This window comes from Pan troglodytes, chromosome 7, assembly GCF_028858775.2.
Source record: "Pan troglodytes isolate AG18354 chromosome 7, NHGRI_mPanTro3-v2.0_pri, whole genome shotgun sequence".
Taxonomy (NCBI): Eukaryota; Metazoa; Chordata; class Mammalia; order Primates; family Hominidae; genus Pan; species Pan troglodytes.
In genome coordinates this window covers 46,279,760-46,302,335 of record NC_072405.2, presented here as the reverse complement: position 1 = coordinate 46,302,335, position 22,576 = coordinate 46,279,760, and the positions used below count along the sequence as shown (strand labels likewise).

At 46.3% G+C, this 22,576-nt stretch overlaps 1 protein-coding gene across 3 annotated transcripts in view; it reads left to right on the top strand.

The window, feature by feature from the left end:
* Positions 1 to 3,457: 3,457 nt before the first annotated feature.
* RAB11FIP1 (RAB11 family interacting protein 1) overlaps positions 3,458 to 22,576 on the top strand; it is a 40,593-nt gene continuing 21,474 nt past the window's right edge. For 2 of the 3 annotated variants that reach the window (XM_016959337.4, XM_016959334.4), the window contains exon 1: positions 3,458 to 3,937. In XM_016959337.4, coding sequence (XP_016814826.1) covers positions 3,567 to 3,937 — 371 coding nt within the window. In that variant the 5' untranslated portion in view covers positions 3,458 to 3,566. Of the gene's footprint in view, positions 3,938 to 15,699; positions 17,120 to 22,576 lie in introns of those variants that run through there. The other variant, XM_063817007.1, reaches the window with a different exon arrangement.

The window sequence follows — 22,576 nt, the reverse complement described above, 5'->3', positions numbered from 1 at the left end:
TATGACTTTGTCCAGCTGGCGTGTAGTAGAACATTGGACAGGTAGGATAATCAAGAGGAAAGTGTATACCCTCTTATTTAATTCAGTACCAACTTAGAAGAGACTCCAAGATGGGGAAGGGGTAGGCAGATTGGGGCAGAAGGCAGACAATCCCCAGGTGAAAATGAATGAAGGCATCTGGCTGTGACCTGCCTGCCAAGCTGTTGGCTGCTGGACTCCTTCTTCTCATACCTCCCTTGCAATTTGAGAACAGCCTAACCAGGTCACTGCTCAAAGTTCTCTGAAGGCTGGCTCCCCTGGTCTCACACTGTGGCATAAACTCCTTAGCCTGGTGTTCATGGTCTGAGCGCAGCCTGTCTTATTTCTGTCTTATTTCTACCACTCATTCTCAGTGGCCTCCTAAAGCATCCTACATTCCAGCCACAATGGGGTATGTGAAACCTGGAAACGCCACGACTCTCTGGTCCCCATATCTTCGTGTAGGCTGTTCTCCTGTTCTCTCCTGAAATGCTCTTCTCATATGTCTCCTCCTGTTTCTGTCAAATCTGATATATCCTTCAGGGCCCAGCTGAGCCCCTCCTACTTCACAAAAATCCACCAACTTACAGAAATCGCTCTCTCCTCAAAACACCCAAAGCATCATAGTAATCAGGACTTCCTTTAGATGATGCTGGAGTGCCTTGGAACTGAGTCTCATTCAGCTTTGTGCCCTTGGTAGCACCTGGCACAGGCCTGGCACAAAGTAAATGCTCAACAAATCGTAACAGGGTCTCGCTCTATTGCCCAGGCTGGAGTGCAGTGACATAATCATAGCTCACTGTAGCTTCAAACTCCTGGGCTCCAGTAATCCACTCACCTTAGCCTCCTGAGTAGCTGGGACTATAGGTGCGCACTACCATGCCTGGCGAATTATTGGTTTTATTTTTTATCTTTTTGTAGTAACGAGATCTTGCTGTGTTGCCCAGGCTGGTCTTGAAGTCCTGGCTTCAAGTGATCCTCCCACCTCAGCCTCCCAAAGCACTGGGATTACAGGTATGAGTCACTGCATCTGGCCTCAAGAAGCCTTTATGGAAATTAACTGAGTCATAATGTTGAATGAGTACAATGGATCATCCAGAAGGGAAAATGGCACCAAAACAACACAGTTCTGTTAGGCTTTCTTGCCCCTTCTATGCCTGCTGGCTTCTTTCCCCCACTCCTCCCATCATCGTTACATATTTCCAACATGGCCAGGTGCAGTGGCTCACACCTGTAATCCCAGCACATTGGGAGGCCGAGGTGGGCAGATCACTTGAGGTCAGGAGTTCGAGACCAGCCTGGCCAACATGGTGAAACCCCATTTCTACTAAAAATACAAAAATTAGCGGGCATGGTGTCGTACATCTGTAATCCTAGCTACTTGGGAGGCTGAGGTACAAGAATCGCTTGAACCTGGGAGGCAGAGGTTGCAGTGAGCTAAGATTGCGCCATTGCACTCCAGCCTGGGAGACAGAGCAAGACTCTGTCTCCAAAAAAAAAAAAAAAAAAAAGAAAAAAAATATTTCCAACATACTAAACAGGCCTTTCTCACACTGCAACTGCCCTCAGTTGCAAACCTGAGGCATACCTCTGTCTTCTAATTTCCTACATGGTAAAAGGAAACACTTGGTCCTCATGGTTGGCCGACTTAACCTGCAAACTCTTGAGTTCAGTAGCACTTCCCGGGTACCTACTGTGCACCCAGGTTTGTGCTGGAGGCTGTGAAGGAGACAAGTTGAATAAGTCACTACCTGGTCCCTGCCCTCAGCAGGGCATAGGAAGTCAAACCTTGGAGAAATATGAGTGAACCCTTGCAGTGGGAGGTTGGCAAAGACAGTCAAGGGTACAACGTAAAGGCCTGGAGGTAAAAAGTGTCTGGGCTACAGGTTTGTTTGTTCGGGAGATAGAGGAGAATGAGGTAGGGTGGGGTCAAAATGGAGTACCTTGAAATCTCTGTTCAGTCCGAAGGTAATGCGGTTGCTGGTGAGGCAGCCAGCAGGTTAGTGAAGCAATGTGCAGTGTGAACCAGAGGGAGGAGAGCCTGGAGATCAGAGGGACACGAGTAGCCATCCAAGATTGGGGTTCTGTGGATCTGGAAGAATCAAGAGATGCACTGAACAGCTGTTTGGGAGTCAGGACACTGGGATCCCAGTCCCAGCTCTGCAGAGGGACCTTGGACATGTCACTCCTCTCTTCTGAGTCTTTCCTTAACTGTAAAACTTTAAAACCTTCCAAGTGACCTTTCCAATCTGATGACTCAGTTAAACAGTTGAGCCTTTGAACTAGGACCTGTGAAATGAAGGGAAGCAGCCGATCTATTAGGCATTTGGAACAAGAAAGGGACTGCCTGGGAGCCCAGGGATAGAGGCAGGGAGAGACTAAAGAGGGCCTGGCAAGGGAGAAATGGGGAACTGCGGGCTGGGGGCCTGCCACTGTCCCGATGTTTGATTTGGCAATCCCATTTTCAGTTCCTCCTTTCTTCCCTTTTTCTAACTCAGCCTCGCCTTATCTGGTGGGGGGAGGGCAAAATAGGACACTCCCACATTGAACTCATGCCCCCCAGGATACCTTCCCCTTTTCCGGCCCTCACAAGGTCCTCACCTTCCTCTGCAGCTGCCTTCCTCCAGAGCAAGGCTTTCCAGCGGGAGAAGTAGAAAGCACAGTGAATTGGGTGGGCATCTTCCTTAGCACCCTCATAGTTACCAACTTTATTTTTTTGAGACAGGGTCTTGCTCTGTTGCCCAGGCTGGGAGTGCAGTGGCACGATCTCGGCTCACTGCACCTCGACCTCCTGGGCTCGAGATCCTCCAGACTCAGCCTCCCAAGTAGCGGGGACCACAGGCGCTTGCCACCACTCCTATCTAATTATTTTTAATTTTTTTTGTAGAGACGGGGATCTGGCTATGTTGCCCAGGCTGGTCTCGAACTCCTGGGCTCAGGAGATCCTCCTGTCTCAGCCTCCCAACGTGCTGGTCATGGTTATTTACTGAGAACTCACCATGAGCCAGGCACTGGGCCAAGAACTGTAATGCATTATTATTATTATTTTTTACAGCAATCCTAGGAGGTGATTGTCAGGTGAAGAAATTGAGACTTGATGTTAGGTAATCCGCGCAAGGCCACGACTGGCGATGTGACCCTGGAAATGAGGTCTGACTTCCAAGTCAGTGCTTCGACCAGCTCCTTCCCGCCGTGCGACCTTTGGCAGCTGGGGACCCCATCCGTCACCTACCACCTCTCAGATTAGATTCTCGATGCGCCCGCCCCTGCGCACGTGATCCCCTGCCTGCCTGGCCGCGCCAGCCCCGCCTCCGGCGCCCGGGTGCCCGGAGCTGCCCGCGCTGCTGAGGCCGGCGGGGCGGGGCGGGGCGCGGCGCGGCGCAGCAGGTGGAGCAGGCGGCTCGGGCAGGGGCGTGGCCTTGGCCGTGAGGGGCGTGGCCTGGCGGGGGTGTGGCCGGAAGCCTTAAAGTGGCCTGGTCGCCGGGGCGGGCCGTGGAGGCCGCCAGTCGCGGCGATCTTCTCCTCGCTTCTGGAGTGTTATCGTCACCATGTCCCTAATGGTCTCGGCTGGCCGGGGCCTGGGGGCCGTGTGGTCCCCAACCCACGTGCAGGTGACGGTTCTGCAGGCGCGGGGCCTGCGGGCCAAGGGCCCCGGGGGCACGAGCGACGCGTACGCGGTGATCCAGGTGGGCAAGGAGAAGTACGCCACCTCGGTGTCGGAGCGCAGCCTGGGCGCGCCCGTGTGGCGCGAGGAGGCCACCTTCGAGCTGCCATCGCTGCTGTCCTCCGGACCCGCGGCCGCCGCCACCCTGCAGCTCACCGTGCTGCACCGCGCGCTGCTCGGCCTCGACAAGTTCCTGGGCCGCGCCGAGGTGGACCTGCGGGATCTGCACCGCGACCAGGGCCGCAGGAAGACGCAGTGAGTGCGGGCGGGGAGGGGAGGGCCCGGCCTGGGGGCGCGGACCCCTCCGGCAGGGCGGTCTGGGCGCTGGACCCTTCGAGAGTAAGCCGGGCAGCAGCGGGGAAGGCCTTTCGGGACGGAGCCCTCGGCCGGTGCTGGTGTTCTCACCTGGCTTCCCCTTCTGCGGCTGTCCCGCCCAGCTCTGCCAGCTTTGGGTCTTTTTGGAAGAAGGGGCCGTATCTGGGGCGCTTTTTTTTTTTTTTTTTTTTTTTAGACAGAGTCTCTGTCGCCCGGGCTGGAGTGCAATGTCAATGGCACGATCTCAGTTCACTGCAACCTTCGCCTCGCAGGTTCACGTGATTCTCCTGCCTCAGCCTCCCGAGTAGCTGGGATTACAGGCGCGCACCACCACGCCCGGCTAATTTTTTTTTTTTTTTTTTGAGACTGAGTCTCACTCTGTCGCCAGGCTGCAGTGCAGTGGCACGATCTCGGCTCACTGCAACCTCCGCCTCTTGGGTTCAAGCGATTCTCCTGCCTGAGCCTCCCGAGTAGCTGGGACTACAGGCGTGCGCCACCACGCCCTGCTAATTTTTGTATTTTTAGTAGAGACGGGGTTTCATCAGATTGGCCAGGATGGTCTTGAACTATTGACCTCGTGATCCACCCACCTCGGCCTCCCAAAGTGCTGGGATTACACGCGTGAGCCACCGCGCCCGGCCCGCCCGGCTAATTTTTGTATTTTTAGTAGAGACGGGGTTTCACTGTGTTGGCCAGGCTGGTCTCGAATTTCTGACTTCAGGTGATCCGCCCACCTCGGCCTCCCAAAGTATTGGGATTACAGGCGTGAGCCATCGCGCCCGGCCTGGGGCGCTTTTGAATCTGCAGGACGCCCCTCAGCGTCTGGCACACAGTAAGCACTAAGTGAATTTTAGATGAATTCCAACTATACGTGGGCAGGTGCCTTCTTCTTACTAGGGTGGTAGCCCGTGTCTGATACTCGCCTTCGCTTGGGTGGAAGGCCTCCTGGGTATTTCACTGAATAGAAGAACACTTCGAGCCGAGAATGACTGGGCCAGGGCGCAGGGCAGAGGAACCGGAGGCATGAAACCAGCTGACACCCCCACCCTAAAGGCTAACCCCGGGCGCAACGCCTTTACAATGCGGGGCGGGTGGAGGTTGGGGGAGGGGAATGGCGTTTGCCGGCTGTCACATGACTTGCTAACCCCTTCCCCTACCTCATACTTGCCTAGGGGGTTGGTGAAGAGAATTTGCCCCTACAGAAAGAATGTTACAACAGTGTGGTGTGTGCCCTGGGCCCCATGTTAGTAAAGATTTCTCCAGGTTGGAAGGAGCCCGAGTGGGCCCTTGACGGAGCAGAACTGGGCATTGTTTCCTTTTGGAGTTGGTAGAGTTCTTATCTCTGGTCCTAATCCTGGTGGATGTCTGCTCGCCTGTAGCTCCCAAAGATTGTGTCAGGTTATTTCACTTCTGCAGTAAAAACTGGGCAAAAACCATTCACTCCATGATATTACCGAATTATTTGTTTCACAGGTGTTCGGAAAGGGCAGTGCTTCACCCAAAGGAACGTTTGATTATGTTCATCTAGTATGCCAAAGCTATCCTCGATTAGCTTAGCTGGTTACTTTGTTAGATCTTAAATACACAGGCCAGTCAGTTAGCACCGAAAGCCTATAGTTTAGGAAGCACACTGATTTGCTTTGTGTGTTTTAGATATACATAGCCTTTTAACTTTCCCTTGTGTGGGAGACAGGAAAAGCCAGAGGGTTTGTCCTCTGGAGGCTCCCTTTACTGTGGGGTGGGTTCCATTTCAGCATGTAGGCTTGCAAATGGAATATTTGATGATGCAAACTTACCTGGCCAGAGATGAATAGGCATTTCTGAACTCACATCAGATAAAACTAGCCTTGATGTGTGGATGGATGGGGTATCTCACAGCATCAATTACAAGCCATAAGGTGAGCAGTGTTTTTGCTAAGGAGGGGCTGCAGCAATGCTGATCTTCCATCTGATTAAATGACACTGGGGGTGTTGGGTTGGCTTCCCTTCAGCTTCAAATGGGTGCTGTTGGCCATCCGTTGTCTTGTGCCATCCCAACATGTGTGTATTCACTTCCTTCTCTGCCACCTGTTTCTTATGTGGACATTTTATCCCCTTGAGAGGTAGATCACATCTCCCTGCCAGAGATGGAGATTCCAGAGTCCTGGGTCCAGTGCCCACAGCAGCCCTGACTCATTGTTGGGCTTCTCTGTCCCTAAACACCCAAGTTTCTCTATTTGTAAATAGAGCATGTTGCCAGACTTAATTGATGTTTGTAAGATGTTTCTGGGTTCCTGGATTAATGGGGCCAATGTATCCAAGAAGTGATTGAAAAGGTTGGTAACTGCTTTGTGAGAGATTGAAACCTTGAGCTCTCTTTTTTTCAGGAAGAGTTCAGTCTCTGCATCTTCATTTTTCTTATTTTATCCAATGTAACCCTAAACCTATACAATAACTCCCACCTATTATGTGAACTGATTACCACCTAGTCACAGTATTGACTTCCAGGAAAATGGTGCTTAGTTGATTTTTTTTTCTTTCTTAAAATAACTGCAAAGGAAGGCTTCTTTGCATCTCTATGGGTAGATGAAATTTCCACTTTCCATCTACAACTTTCTGGGACTTTCCAAGGTGCCAAGGGTGCTGTCTGATGCCCTGGTGCCCAAGATAGCTGAGATTTAAAGAATAAGATATGCATTGAAAGGTGGAATTTTTTTTTTTTTTTGAGATGGCGTCTCACTCTGTCCCCCAGGCTGGAGTGCAATGGCGTGGTCTCGGCTCACTGAAACCTCTGCCTCCTGGGTTCTAGCAATTCTCCTGCCTCAGCTTCCCGAGTAGCTGGGATTACAGGCACCCGCCACCATGTCCGGCTAATTTTTGTATTTTTAGTAGAGATGGGGTTTCACCATGTTGGTCAGGCTGGTCTCGAACTCCTGACCTCAGGTGATCCACCCACCTCAGCCTCCCAAAGTGCTAGGATTATAGGTGTGAGCCACCGTGCCCGGCGAAAGGTGAAATTTTAACAGAAGGAAATGAGATGTGCTAGAAAAGTCATTTGAACGGGTGATTAATGGTTTGACTCCATTTCAGACTTAAAACAAGAAACAAACGCTAAAATCTTGGTCTGTAGATTGTGTGTGTGTGTCTGTCTGTCTGTCTGTCTTTGTCTTAATCTCTAGCAAAGAAGAGTTGCTGCAACAGAGTATGACTTTTTTCTTGGGTCCAGAAGCTGAAACTCAAGGAGTTAAGAGCTAACTGTGCAAATATTTCCATTTGTTTTCTTGATAAGGCCCCAGTGTCATTTATTTAGAGTCAAGATGTGATGACATACACTCTTAAAACATCAGAGGCTAACATATAAATAGGATATATCTAGTAGGGAAGAATGTGTGGCCCATTAGGAAAAATTGAAATGAATTGACTTTGCACTTACACATCTGTTAAGGACCTGGGGTCTTAGTGGGTCTCAGATAAATGGGAATCGGCTAAGTACTGTGACTGCAAAACAGACATGAATCTAACAGGTAGAATCGGGTGACCAATATGAGGGATTCTCTGCTCAACTCTCTAGTCTCATATAGTTTGGGACCCTAGACTGATAGAAACCTTTTTAGGAGGCTAGACATGGTGGTTCCTACCTGTAATCCTAGCACTTTGGGAGGCCGAGGCAGGAGGATCACTTGAGCTCAGGAGTTCAAGACCAGCCCGGGTAACGTGAGACCCAAACTCTACCAAAAAAAAAAAAAAAAAAAAAAAAAAAATATATATATATATATATATATATATATATATATATATATATATGTGTGTGTATATATTGGCAGGCACCTGTAGTCCCAGCTATTCCGGAGGCTGAGGTGAGAAGATCATTTGAGCTCAAGAGTTAAAGGTTAGGGTGAACTGTGATCAGGCTACTGCACTCCAGCTTGGGCAACAGAGTAAAAGCCTGTCTCTAAAAAAAAAAAAACATATATATATATGGCTGGGTGTAGTGGCTCATGCCTGTAATCCCAGCACTTTAGGAGGCCAAGGTGGGTGGATCACCTGAGGTTAGGAGTTCGAGACCAGTCTGGTCAACATGGTGAACCCTGTCTCTACTAAAAACACAAAAAATTAGCTGGACGTGGTGGCAGGTGCCTGGGTGCCTGTAATCGCAGCTACTCGGGAGGCTGAGGTAGGAGAAATGCTTGAACCCAGGAGGTGGAGGTTGCAGTGAGCTGAGATCGCACCACTGCATTCCAGCCTGGGCGACAAGAACGAAACTCCATCTCAAAATATGTATGTATGTGTGTGTATATATATATATATATGTATATATATATGTATTTATGTCTATATAAATCAAAATGAAAAACCTTTTTGGATAGTAAGAGCAACAAAATTTAGGGAAGTAATTTCTTAAGTATAGATTAAAACAAATATTTATGCAGCCTGGTGACTAGAAGGCTGTTGTGTAACTAAACACCATGAAACTTAATATTGCGATAGTCCTCCCCACATGAAGAGAGAGTGTGAGTGATGAAGGGCCATGTTCTTATATCTATTAAAACTCAAGAGGGAATTTGGTTGCATATGAAAGGACTTAGGTATTATAAAGGGTTAGATACTTGGAAGAACTGCAAGTTTAATAAGATGCTGAAATAAGTTGCCAACAGAAATGTTGGTTATTAAAAAAAAGAAAAAAGCAAGGGCTAGATAGTTGTTTTTCTGGGAGAGTTGGATGCAGAAAAACGACATAGATGACCACAGAGGTCCATAATCCACAAATTATAAGCAATGGGTGTTTGTTTTTATACCTTTAGGTTTCCTAAGAACATTTAGATTTTGCTTAATAGGTTGGAAAATTCGAGTAATGTTATTACTGATTACATTTTTCTTTTCTTGGAATTTCCCTTAAAGATAATATTGAGCCTTACTGGAAACCTCCCCAGGTCTTTCGAAGCCACAGTCCCCTCCCACTCTAATGTAGGAAACTGAGATAGCTCAGTGCTCAAGCCTGAATTCTCTGTAGGTTCTAGAATAAACAACCCTAAACTGCTTATAACAAAGGAATGAAATGACTAAAAAGGATGAGAGTCCTTCAGAGTTGTTCTGGTGACATGGAAGATATTCCCTCATGGTTTTTTTTGATGGTATTGTTTATGATTTCATTTGTAAGACATTCAGTTAGTATGGAGAAAGTTCTACCTGCTTTTTTTCCATCTTCTTGTTTCTAAAGTTTATCCTTTTTTTTTTTTTTTTTTGGAGACAGGGTCTCACTCTTTCCCAGGCTGGAGTGCAGTGACATGATCACAGCTCACTGCAGCCTCGACCTCCTGGGTTCAAGCAATCCTCCCAGCTCAGCTTCCCGAGTAGCTGGGACTACAAGGGTGTGCCACCGTACCGAGCTAATTTATTTTTTGGTTTTGTTTTTGTAGAGATGGGATCTCACTATGTTACAGGCTGTGCTTGAACTCCAGGGCTCAAGCAGTCCTCCTGCTGTAGCCTCCTGAAGTGCTGGGATTACAGGTGTGCGCCACCTTGCTCAGCCTCATCCATTCTTGTAGTCAATATTTTTTAATGCCTACTATGTGCCAGGTGCTAGATATACAGTGTAAACAATGGTGAAGAAAACAGGGATGATCCCTGCTTTCAGGAAGCCCAGAGCCTTGTAGGGGAGTAGGCATTAAACGAATGAACATGTAATCTCAGCACTTTGGGAGGCTGAGGCGGGCGGATCACCTAAGGTCAGGAGTTCGAGACCAGCCTGGCCAACATGGTGAAATCCTGTCTCTCCTAAAAATACAAAAATTAGCTGAGTGTGGTCGTGTGCACCTGTAATCCTGGCTACTTGGGAGGCTGAAGCAGGATAATTGCTTGAACCCAGGAGGCAGAGATTGCAGTGAGCCGAGATTGCTCCACTGCACTCCAGCCTGGGCTATACAGTGAGATTCTGTCTCAAAAAAAAAAAAAAAAAAGAACTCACAAATAAATAATCATATATTGTGGTAAGTACTGTGGAGAAAGAGGACAGGGTATTATAGAAGAAAAGGGCAGGAAGGACATGATTTAAAGAAGGAGATTGCAGGTAGCCTCTCTGAGGCAGAGAGCTGAAGAAAGAAGAGGAATTTTTCTAGTGAGGAGTGGAGGAAAGGGGCCTGGTGGAGGAGTAGCAGCCTGTGCAAAGGCCCTGAGGCAGGAATACGTGGGAAGTGGGGGCGTGCTTGTGTAAGATGAGGCTGAAGAGGAAGGCAAGGCTTTACTTAGGAGGAATGGGAAGCCACTGAGTGTTAAAATTAAAAGCAGTGGGGGCTGGGCACAGTGGCTTACACCTATAATCCCAGTACTTTGGGAGGCCAAGGTGGGTGGATCACCTGAGGTCAGGAGTTTGAGACCAGCCTGGCCCAACATGGGCTCTACTAAAAGTACAAAAATTAGCTGGCCATGGTGGCGGGCGCCTGTAATCCCAGGAGGCTGAGGCAGGAGAATTGCTTGAACCTGGGAAGCAGAGGTTGCGGTGAGCTGAGACTGCGCCATTGCACTCCAGCCTGGGCAACAAGAGCAAAACTCCGTCTCAAAATAAATAAATAAATAAATATATAAATAAATATAAATAAAAGTAGTGGGTTGATACGGTCCAATTTATTTGTCAGAGATCACCGTGGCTCTTGGGTAGAGAATGGATTTGAAGCTGGCCTAACCTAGAATTGGACAGACAAAATGGGAGGCTGTTGCAGTAATCTAGATGGTGGATGGTGGTGGCTTGGACTAGAATGATGTCCAAGCCACCTGTGGAGGTGGACAGAGGTGGGTGGATTTAAGAAATATCTTGGAGGTTCAACTGACCTGACATATGATGGATTGGATATGGTAGGGTGAGAGGGAAAGAAAGTAATAAGAATGAACACATAAAATCAGGAGAGCTTGGTGTTGAAAGTGAACCAGGAAGTGGCAGCTGCTTTCTTTCCCTTACAGTCACTGTGATACCAGGGTGAGGTCACCATTACAAAGACAGCTTTGGGCTGTGACACCTGTGAGTGGAGATTTCTGTTGGAGATTTCTGTTGAAGTGAATTACTAGGAAATGCCATTGAAACCAGGGCGTGTATGTATGTGTCTGCAAGTGATTACCCACTCAGTACCGCCAAGTCTTTGTCTTGTAACAGCAGAGCTGCTGTGATCTCATTGATGTGCTGTCACACAGCAGATGAAGTCACTGCTTTAAGGGATATAGGACTAAGAAAAGGAGAACATAATATATAACATTAGTAAAGTTAGACCCATAAATGAAAAAAAAAATTCTCAAGTAAGTGAACCAGTTAAATGTTTTTTGCATTACGAACTGTAAGCATAGAAAAGAGTCTTGTGCCTTTCTCATTTTACTTAAACTGCCTTTGGTTACAAAGACTTCTATTGTATTTCTGTAACTCCCATCAGAGGAAGGTTTTTATAAATAGTATCTGATATGTCATTTTAATTGTAGTTATTAACTAAAAAATGTTATAATTACATTACAAGCAATCCACATGCTTATTAAAATGCCATCAACTCTAACATGTATTTGCTGACATTACTTTTCCTATCCCTTAACAATAATCTTAGACATCCATTAAGATACTATGGTTTTCATTGCTATACGCCCTGGAAAATTGTGCTTCTTACCCTATACTTTTGAAGGAGGGACAGCTAGCTCTGGCTTAGCTCCAGAAGGATTAAGAAGGTCTAGCCTTGAATAGAGAGAGTGATGGGAGGTCATTTCAGGCCTTATCTTCATCTCAGAGCACTTCCCTAGGTGGCCTTTGGTTCTGGGTCTGGCACAGATCTCTAGACCTAAGGGTCTCTGAATTACAACAAAATTAACCCCCAGACCCTTGTATTGGCAAAGAGAGAGGTTTTGCTCTCCATAAGATGTCCTGGTTCAGATCTCATGCCCCAGCTGGCTCAGGAGGAGACCAAGCCTGACTTTGCCCTGTTTTCCTCTGGGACAGGGACAATGTCTGTTGTGTCCTTTGCTGTGTGACCCAGCGTAGGGGCTCAATAAACGCATCTGTGAGGGAGGGAGTGGTTGTGGTTCCTGTAGGCACAGGGCAGGCAGTAAATTGCCTGGGTGAACGTGGAGAAGCATTTAATCTTATGTTTAGCCTGGTAGATTACAGACTGGGGATGTCTGAAGTATGAAATCAAAGCTCTGCTTCTTTCGGTTTCCCAGTTTGGGCTATGGCTTTGTGGTCAGTGCCCTTTTCTTTCTTTCTTTTTTTTTTTTTGGCAGAATTTTGCTCTTGTTGCCCAGGCTGGAGTGCAATGCCTCAATCTTGGCTCACTGCAACCTCCGCCTCCCAGGTTCAAGCAATGATTCTCCTTCCTCAGCCTCCTGAGTACCCTTTTCTTCTTGAAGAAGCAGGTTACCTTCTGCGGCTTGCTGGCTAATGATGCCTGTGGCAAAGGAGGCAGTTTTCACCACTAATGAGACAGAAATTCCTCTCCTGCAGGGAGACGATTGTTGATAATCTGTTAGAGGAAAATCAAGGGCTTTAGTCTCCAGGGTGTTCCTGGGGGACACATTTAGGAATGTGCCTGTGGAGAGAAAAAAGGCAATGGTAATTAAGTATCTTTTCCTGAATGCTGGCCTTTGAATGGAGTAGAGGGAAGGCATTTATAAGAAATCCCCAAAAAATATTTCTAGAGGTGTGACTGCCACTTCACTTTTTAAAAAGGACATGGCTAGCGTCTAGGTAGAACAATTAAGGCCTCTAGAAAGCCTGGTCTAAAGAGGCCTCTGGTTATTATAAAAGAATGGGCATCCTGTGTGAAATACAGTAGCAGTCGACTGGGGCCCCAGATGTTTCTTCAGTCTGCTCCTTTCCCATGCAGAGAACTGTGACATGTGGTTCACCAAAATAGAACTTTTCATTTTTACTAATCATTTGTTATTAAAACAGGATTTAGAAATGCTTTGGTGAGGCCAGGCTCATGCCTGTAATCCCAGCACTTTGGGAGGCCGAGGTGGGTGGATCACTTGAGGTTAGGAGTTCGAGACCAGCCTGGCCAACATGGTGAAACCTTGTTTCTACTAAAAACACAAAAAATTAGCCAGGTATGGTGGCGGGCACCTGTTATCCCAGCTACTCAGGTGGCTGAGGCAGAAGAATCACTTGAACCTGGGAGGCAGAGCTTGCGGTAAGCCAAGATCCCGCCACTGCACTCCAGCCTGGGTGACTCTGTCTCAAAGAAAAAAAAAAAAAAAGAAATGCTTTTGGTGTAATTATTTTCCCTTCCTTTGGACTTACCTTGCTTATGGAATAAATCATAGATACTCTGCTTCCTTGCCAGGAACTCTCATGGCAAGAAGTATGGGAGTTTATGTGGTGAGGAAGGGCTGAGTGTTCTCTGATGTCAGTCATGCTGAAGTTTGTTTTCTTTTGTCCTGGTTAAGGGGTGGTGAACCAAACTATTGCATTTTATTTTTCCATTCTTAAAGTCTCTGTATGTGAGGACCCCATGGTTGCCACAAGACAATATTCTTTGACAGAACAAATAAATGCATCAGTGGCATTTACATTTGAGCAAGAGGTGAGATACTGGATTTGATGGTAGAATATTAACATATGTGGCTTTTTGAGATAGGATCGAGCTTTGTAAAGAATTGGTAAGTCATGATGATGGGTGTGATAGACTTAAATGTTTAAAAATGAGTTAATTTTTCTAATTCTTAGAGAATTGTTAAAATAAAGATGCTTGGTATTTCCTTTAGTCTTCACCTACAAGAAATTTAGTATTGCCCTCCACTTAGAAAACCTATCTTGATTCATAGACTTAATTATGCCATCTTGGCCTATTTCTGAGAGTTCGAGGGCCCTCTGTTTCTTGTCTCTTTCTTTTCTGTGTAGAAACCCTGAAGGGGTCCATAAGGATCATGACATCTCTCAGTAAGTTGCGGAAAGTAAAGCCAGGCGCGGTGGCTCATGCCTGTAATCCCAGCACTTTGCGAGGCCGAGGCGGGCAGATCACGAGGTCAGGAGATCGAGATCATCTTGGCTAACACGGTGAAACCCCGTCTCTACTAAAAATACAAAAATTTAGCTGGGCGCGGTGGCGGGTGCTTGTAATCCCAGCTACTCAGGAGGCTGAGGCAGGAGAATGGTGTGAACCCGGGAGGTAGAGCTTGCAGTGAGCTGAGATAGCGCCACTGCAGTCCGGCCTGGGCAAAAAAGCGAGACTCCATCTCAAAAAAAAAAAAAAAAAAAAAAAAGTTGCAGAACGTATACACTGAGGGGCTGGGTGCAGTGGTGGCTCATTCCTGTAATCCCAGTACTTTGGGAGGATCACTTGAATCCAGGAGTTTAAAACCAGCTTAAGCAACATGATGAGACCCTGTCTCTACAAAAAATAAAACATTAGCAGAGTGTGGTGGTGCATGCCTGTAATCCTAGCTACTTCGTAGGCTAAGGTGGGAGGATTGCTTGAGCCTGGGAAGTTGAGACTGCAGTGAGCCGTGATGGCATCACTGCAGTCCAGCTTGGGCAACAGAGCCCGTCTGAAAAAAATGAAAACAAATACATTTTTTTTTTTAAAGAAAGTACACAGTGATCATGGTTTGTTAAAAATTTTATATATCTTTTAAGTTTGGAAATGTAGCTAGGTGTGGTGGCTCACGCCTGTAATCCCAGCACTTTGGGAGGCCAAAGGGGGCGGATCACCTGAGGTTAGGAGTTTGAGACCAACCTGGCCAGCATGGTGAAACTCCGTCTCTACTAAAGATACAAAAATTAGCTGGGTGTAGTGGTGGGCGCCTGTAATCCCAGCTACTCAGGAGGCTGAGGCAGGAGAATCACTTGAACCCAGGAGGCAGAGGCTGCAGTGAGCTGTGATTGCGCCACTGCACTCCAGCCTGGGCTACAGAATGAGACTCTGTCTCAAAAAATAGATAAACAGATACATAATTTTGGAAATTATATAATACAAACCAATTTTGGAAGTGAGTCATTTCTGTTCCCTTCAAATGCAAATCATTGTTATTTATATTTGGTCGATAAGTTAGGGTGGTTAGTAATACAGTGTGTCAAAAATGTTAAAATCCTAAGTTCCCTTTTGAGAATCATCTGAATGGGTAGATAAACTATGGCATATACCCACTTCACGGAATATCATTTAGCCATTCAAAATTATAAGTTTGACGATTATAAGCCAGTAATGTATAATGCACTACAAAGAAAATTGCATATGTACAGCTAAGTAGGAGTTATAGCTAAGATTTATGGCCAGGTACTGTTCTAAGCACTTTGCATACATTAAGCCATTTAATCTTCCTAACATTCTTATGAGGTGGGTGTTCCTAACCCTGTTTCAGAAGAGGATCATGTCCCACAGAGAGGTTAAATATCTTGCCTAAGGTTTCTCAGCTGCTAGTTGTTAAAATGTATGGGAAAAAGACTTAAAGAAGATTTATAAAAAGGCAGTGGTCAGATTAGCATGGGACTGAGTCCATTTTTGCTTTTTTTTTTTTTTTTTTTTTGAGATGGCGTCTCACTCTGTCACCCAGGCTGGAGTGCCGTGGCGCGATCTTGGCTCACTGCAACCTCCGCTTTCCAGGTTCAAGCAATTCTCGTGCCTCAGCCTCCCGAGTAGCTGGGATTACAGGTGTGTACCACCACACCCGGCTCATTTTTGTATTTTTAGTAGAGGCGGGGTTTCACCATGTTGGCCAGGCTGGTCTCGAACTCCTGACCTCAAGTGATCTGCCCGCCTCGGCCTCCCAATGTGCTGGGATTACAGGCGTGAGCCTCCATGTCTGGCTGTCATTTACCAGTTCTTAGAATTCAGTGTGGTGGCTACAAACAGCCTTTCCATGCTGCTGGAGTGGCTGTTTTGGGAATTAAGGTCAAAAAAACGAGCCATGACCTATTTGCCAGTCTCATGATTTACGAATTTTTCCAAGTAGCTGACAATGGGCAGAGGGCAAGGTCTAGGGAGGCAATGTTGGCTGATGGGTAATTCTGTGTTCAGAGTTAGGTTATGATGACTAGCTACCTTCTTCAATACCAGCGCTCGTTAAACTGCATAGCTTCTGGAAGGTACACAGCACAGATGTTTTATAGGTCATAAACATTTCTGTCTGTTTGCTGTGCATTGCTTCTAGGTGACCAGAAGAAGAGACTGGACGTTTTACCCATATGCAATCACTCCTTTTCAGATCCTTTTTAAAAGATGTTCTCAGCTGCTAACTACATGATTTGCAGCCTGATTTTTTATTTCCTGGGGAAGACAGTTCATGAACTGCTTTTAAAATTTCTTCATCTAAGAAAGGTTGTGTGTCCTCTGTCCCACACTAGGTCAGGGGTGGTTCTGTTCTTCCTGCTTCTTTCCTCACTCGAGGCCATCATCCCCTGTGTCATGATGCCTGGTTAACGTGGAGATGACTCATGCTATAAGTCAGGATTGGGATTTTGTATAGCCAAGGAAGTAGGCAGTCCTCACCGAACCCGGAGTCCAAACTGGATACAGAAATGATGATCCCTTGAAATTAACACTGACACATGTAAAGTGTGGAGGTAACCCAGAGAGCTGGTGGTCCTCCTTGCCTGGCCTTTCCTGGAGACCTGTGTTTAATACGGGGATGCAGTATTTATTCACTTCCTGAACAGTCCCTAGATAGGTGGTTCTGATAGCCTGTTGGGGCTTAAATGACCTGAAACCTTATTTGTATGTGAGTCATTATTGTGATGAAATTGTGTACTTCAGCAAGAGTTTTACCTGTAATTAATTTCTCTCATGCCTGAAAGTTAGAAAGTTGGAAGCAGTTGCCCCAATGTAACAAATGCTTTGTGATCTTGAGTGAGCCTGTTCCCCATGCCATTGCAGGGTAAGCTTTTTAGTCCTCCTCATTCTCTGTATTTCCAGCGTCTGGCATGTAAAAACGTTGGAACTGAATCTCCGAAGGCATCATTTCTCTGCATATGTCTGCTCTCTGGAATGTTCTAAAGGGAAAAAACATGTTTGTTTCAGCTGCAGAAAGATTATTTTTGAGACATACCAGTCAGTCCTTTACCAGTGTAATCGTGAATATCTGCAGGGCTGCACGGGAAGGCTTTTCATTTCCCCATAGCAAGAGCCATGCTGCCCTGACCCTGCCACATTCCGACAGAAGGCCCCCTGGGATCAGCTCTGGGTATGTTTGGGAAGCCAACTCCATGTTCTGAGGCACACCGGCCCTGAGGATAGGGCATGGTTGAATGGTCTTAGCTGTTCCAGAAGGACTGAAAAGCCCAAGAGATTTCACAGTATGGATGCAGGCACGGGCTTCCCAGCGGGCTACTCAGGAGGTGGGCTGGTGCCCTGCACCCCGCTCTTGTGTGTGGGCACAGGCTCATGTTTTTTTCTGCATTGTATTTAGCTCATTCTTTTTCTGTGTTCCCTTATTTCTCTTCATAAAACATCTTTTTGAAAGTGTAGAAAACTTAAATGACTTTTTGTATACTTTTATCTGTGCCTTGTCTTGTGTTTGACCAAAAAAAAAATAAGATCCCCAAAAACAAAAACTGCAGGGTAGCCTATTTGGATAATACACAGTTTTGCTTGTCTGTGGCAAGACCACCATTTGGGAGGGTGTATAAAACTGATAATAGTGGTTGTCTCTAGTACGGAGACTGAGGGGCATGGGATCAGGAGGGGTGGGAAGATGGAATTTTTCATCCTATACCATTTTGTATGATTTGAATTTTTACCCAATGCCTGTTATTACTTAAAAATATAGGCTGGGGGCCGGGCCTTGTGGCTCACACCTGTAATCCCAGCACTTTGGGAGGCCAAGGTGGACGGATCATCTGATGTCAGGAGTTCGAGACCGGCCTGGCCATCACGGTGAAACCCCGTCTCTACTAAAAATACAAAACTTAGCTGGGTGTGGTAGCACATGCCTGTTATCCTGGCTACTCAAGAGGCCGAGACAGGAGAATTGCTTGAATCTGGGAGGCAGAGGTTGCAGTGAGCTGAGATCGCGCCACTGCACTCCAGCCTGTGCAACACAGTGAGACTCCATCTCAAAAAAAAAAAAAAAACAATTAAAAAATATAGGCCGAGTGCAATGGCTCACACCTGTAATCCCAGGCACTATGAGAGACTGAGGTGAGAGGATTCTGTGTGGCCAGGAATTTAAGACCAGCCTGGGCAGCATAGCAAGACCCTATCTCTAAAACAAAACAAAAGACTAGCTGGCATAGTGGTTCACACCTGTAATCCTGGCACTTTGGGAGGCTAAGGCAGGCAGATCACTTGAGGTCAGGAGTTCGAGACCAGCCTGGCCAACATGGTGAAACCCTGTCTCTACTAAAAATACAAAAATTAGCTGGGCATGATGGTATATGCCTGTAATACCAACTACTCTGGAGGCTGAGGCATGAGAATTGCTTGAACCCGGGAGGTGGAGGTTGCAGTGAGCCGAGATCATGCCACTGCACTCCAGCCTGGGCAACAGAGCAAGACTATCTCAACAACAACAACAACTAGTTGGGTGTGGTGGCACATGCTTTTAGTCCCAGCTCCTCAAGAGGCTGAGGTGGGAGGATGGCTTGAGCCTAGAACTTTGAAGCTGCTGTGAGCTATGAATGTGCACTGTACTCCAGCCTGGACAACAGAGCAAGACCCCATCTCAAAATATATATGTGTGTGTGTATAGTTTATAGAAATTTTATGTTGGCCGGGTGTGGTAGCTCACGCCTGTATTCCCAGCACTTTGGGAGGCCGAAGCAGGTGGATCATGAGGTCAGGAGTTCGATACCAGCCTGGCCAAGATGGTGAAACCCTGTCTCTAGTAAAAATACAAAAATTAGACGGATGCAGTGGCGTGCGCCTGTACTCCCAGCTACTCGGGAGGCTGAGGGAGGAGAATCACTTGAACCTGGGCGACGGTGGTTGCAGTGAGCTGAGATCATGCCACTGTACTCCAGCCTGGGCAATAGACAATAGAATGAGACTCTGTCTCAAAAATAAATAAATAAATAAATAAATAAATAAATAAATAAATAAAATTATGTCACTTTGTACATATCCAGAGATCCTTTTAATTCTTGCAGGACTGAGTTTAATGATAAGCAATAATAATTTGCTTATTGAAGGGATCATTTGATTTTTACTTTTGATAGGTGGCAAGATTTTTTCAGAATATGGGCTTAAAAATAAACTTGCTACATTGGGATTATGGCTCTCTTTTTCTGCCCTTTGGACTAGGGAAATGGACCCAACCCTGATTTCTGAGATAATTCAAGCTTTCGGGGCCTATGTGAAAGATAATACTGGAACACACCCACACTGCCATCACATGCTGTGTTGCTAGGCTGGGACTTTATTATTTATGAGCTACTTCTGTGAGGTGCAGGAATTAAGTGAACTTTAAAACACATGGGCAGTAACACTTAGAAACTGAGTTGATCTTAAATATAAAAATCCCCAGATGTGTTCTTCTGGTTTGGGATTTCTTAGGGCAAGATATTCAAGCACTGTGGCTTTCACTGTCTTATCAAAGTATGCTTCTATCAAACATCCCTTGCTTAAACTGTTTTTGAATTTGAGGATAATATTGCTAGTAAAAGAAACAATTCTTGGCCGGGCACAGTGGCTCACGCCTGTAATCCCAACACTTGGGGAGGCTGAGGCAGGCGGATCACCTGAGGTCAAGAGTTTGAGACCAGCCTGGCCAACATAAAATTAGTTGGGCATAGTTGCGCACGCCTGTAATCCCAGCTACTCAGCAAGCTGAGGCAGGAGAATCGGTTGAACCCAGGAGGAGGAGGTTGCAGTGAGCTGAGATCACGTCACTGCACTCCAGCCTGGGCGATAGAGTGAGACTCAGTCTCTAAAACAAACAGACAAACAAACACCAAGAAAAAAAAAACCAGAAAAAAAAAAATGAAACAGTTCTTGTTTTGCTTTCCAGCTTTAATACATCGAGCACAGATTTGTAAATTCTGCCTCTTTGCCTGGGCTGTTTCCCTGCTGGCCTGTGATTCAGCCTGTTTCATATCCATCAATAGCCCCGTGGCTGGTGCCTGGCTACCTGGTGTTTGGCTTTAGGTTTGCTTGTGAAATTAAGCAGCAAGAACAGTTGGTGACGTTTATATTTGCACTTCCTAATGGTGTTGGAAGTTTCCAAAGCAAATCCCACTTTAGGACCCAGGGATTGGACCTGAGAATCAGGTAATAATTGGTCCCGAGGGAGGATTCTGGAATCGGTTGTAGTTTTGCTCAAAAACCATTAGGAAGTGCAAAGAAAACCTCACTGATACTTTCGGAAAGGCAAGGCTGGCCCTTGGAATTGTCAACTGGCTATGTTACAGGAAAGGGGTCCTGATCCAGACCCCAAAAGAGGGTGTTTGGATCTCCCGCAAGAAAGAATTCAGGGCAAGTCTGCAGTGCAAAGTAAAAGCAAGTTTATTAAGAAAGCAAAGTATTGAAGGTACAGCTACTCCATAGACAGAGTAGGACGTTCCCGAAAGTAAGAGGAGGAACGCATCCACTCTAGGCACTATGCTTATTCATACACACGATAGAAAGATCATTGAGAGATGTGCCCTACTACAAGGGTTTGTGATAAAGGATTAATTTTCTTAATTACTATATTTTGTGAGAATCAATATTATTAGCTTCAAAGCAAAATTAGGATAGCCTTTGTTCTCCAGATTTGGGGCTATTAGAACACTCCCAAGTCTGGGTCTGTTTGGTAAACATTATCCATCTGTTCCCTTACCCATAAACATCTAGAGGCTAGGAATACCTAACTTTCTGGGAATGCAGCGCAGCAAGTCCCAGCCTCATTTTCCTAGCCCTCACTCAAGATGGAGTTGCTCTGGTTTGAATGCCTCTGACAGCTGCTTTGGAGGCCTGTCACATTTGTGCATCCCCGCGGAGGGCTAATAGAAGGGGCTGTGTGGAAGAGCTGTGGAGAAACCCCTGCCTGAAGCTCCTGCCCTGGGCGGGGAGGTGAAGCGTGCTGCCCGCCTGCGGTTGGTGAGGTCATCGAAACCTCCTCAGTTAGCGTTCAGCAACTTCTCCTTTTCAGGTGGCTGCAACTGGTATTTACAAAAGCTAAACACCCTTCATCACCAAGGCTACCATTTACCACATGACTGTCAGAAGAGAAAAATATAAATAATCCTCTCAAAATTGAAGTGACAAATATGCAAACGATTCCAGGCCAGGCCCTGGAAAATGTATTAGACAGACACTAGGCTGGCAAGGGTGACATTGTCTATAAAGACCTTGCATTTTCCACTTGAGCCCAGGAGTCCAGGGCTGCAGTGAGCTATGATCGCACCACTGCACTCCAGCCTGGGCAAGAGAGTGAGACCCTGTTGCCAAAAATAAAAAATAAAAAAAGACCTTGCGTCTTGCAACACCCACCACTCCCCGCCTGCCCAGCTCTGGATTGAGGTTATAAAAACCATAAAAGATTTGTCTCCTAAGGGTCCAAAATTATAGCTCATATAATTTTATCCTCTCCTTGCTGTATTTTGTGAATTCATTTTAAGTTCTTCTTGATGACTTTGTATACTGGCCTTTAAGTAATCTCAACGATTTATGACTGATGGCAAGCTATGTTAGTTTCCTTCCTTTCTTCTTTCATCTTTGGACATTTAAATGAGAAGCTTAAATGTTTCTCAAAAAGAATTTAAATTTGAACCCTCCTTTCTCTATGTTACAAAAGATGGCCCATCCAAGATAAATTAGGAGAGAATTTAAAGCAGGAGTCTTGGTGTAGGAGAAAGAATAGGAGAAAGAATAGGGGAAACTGATTTGGAATCCTAGCTGTACCCCATAGTGGTTGCAAGACCTTGTGCCAATTCTCAGACCTCTGAGCTTCAATTTCTTCATCTATAAAATGGGTATAATATCTACTCCGTGTCGTTCTTGTGAGGCTGAAATGAAGATGTCTCTGTGCGTATGCAGTGTCAGGTATGCCACAGGTGCTGTTTAGGTGTTAGGTTTCGACTTTCCCCTGTGCCTTTCCTCTAAGTGTAGAAGGAGCCGTAGCAGTGGGGGCAGGGGTCTGCCCTGTGAGCGAGCCACCAGCCATGGCTGAAGGTGAAAGAGGAAGTTGTGCTCATTTGGGCAAAACCATCATTTCCTTTAAGTCCACTACCTTCCGCTCTTAAATAGGTCACCGAAAAGAACTTCAGAATGTGAGTTCTCAGTTTGTGAGGGTGACCTGGTGGACAGCTCACTATAGACCAGGTATTTGGAGTTATTTGTCCCATTGTATGGTCTTGCTACAAACTGGGCTCACATTTTTTTTTTTTTTTTTGAAAGGGATAGGGTCTCACTCTGTTGCGCAGGCTGGAGTGCAGTGGTGCAATCTTAGCTCTTACTACAGCCTTGAACTCCTGGGTTCAAGTGATCCTCCTGCCTCAACCTCCCAAGTAGCTGGGACTATTAAGTACGCACCACTGCACCCAGCTAATTAAAAAAAAATATTTTTAGCCACGCTTGGTGGCTTATGCCTGTAATCCCAGCACTTTGGGAGGCCAAGGTGGGTGGATCACTTGAGGTCAGGAGTTTGAGACCAGCCTGTCTAACCAAACCCTGTCTCTACTAAAAATACAAAGAATAGCTGGGCATTGTGGCATATACCTGT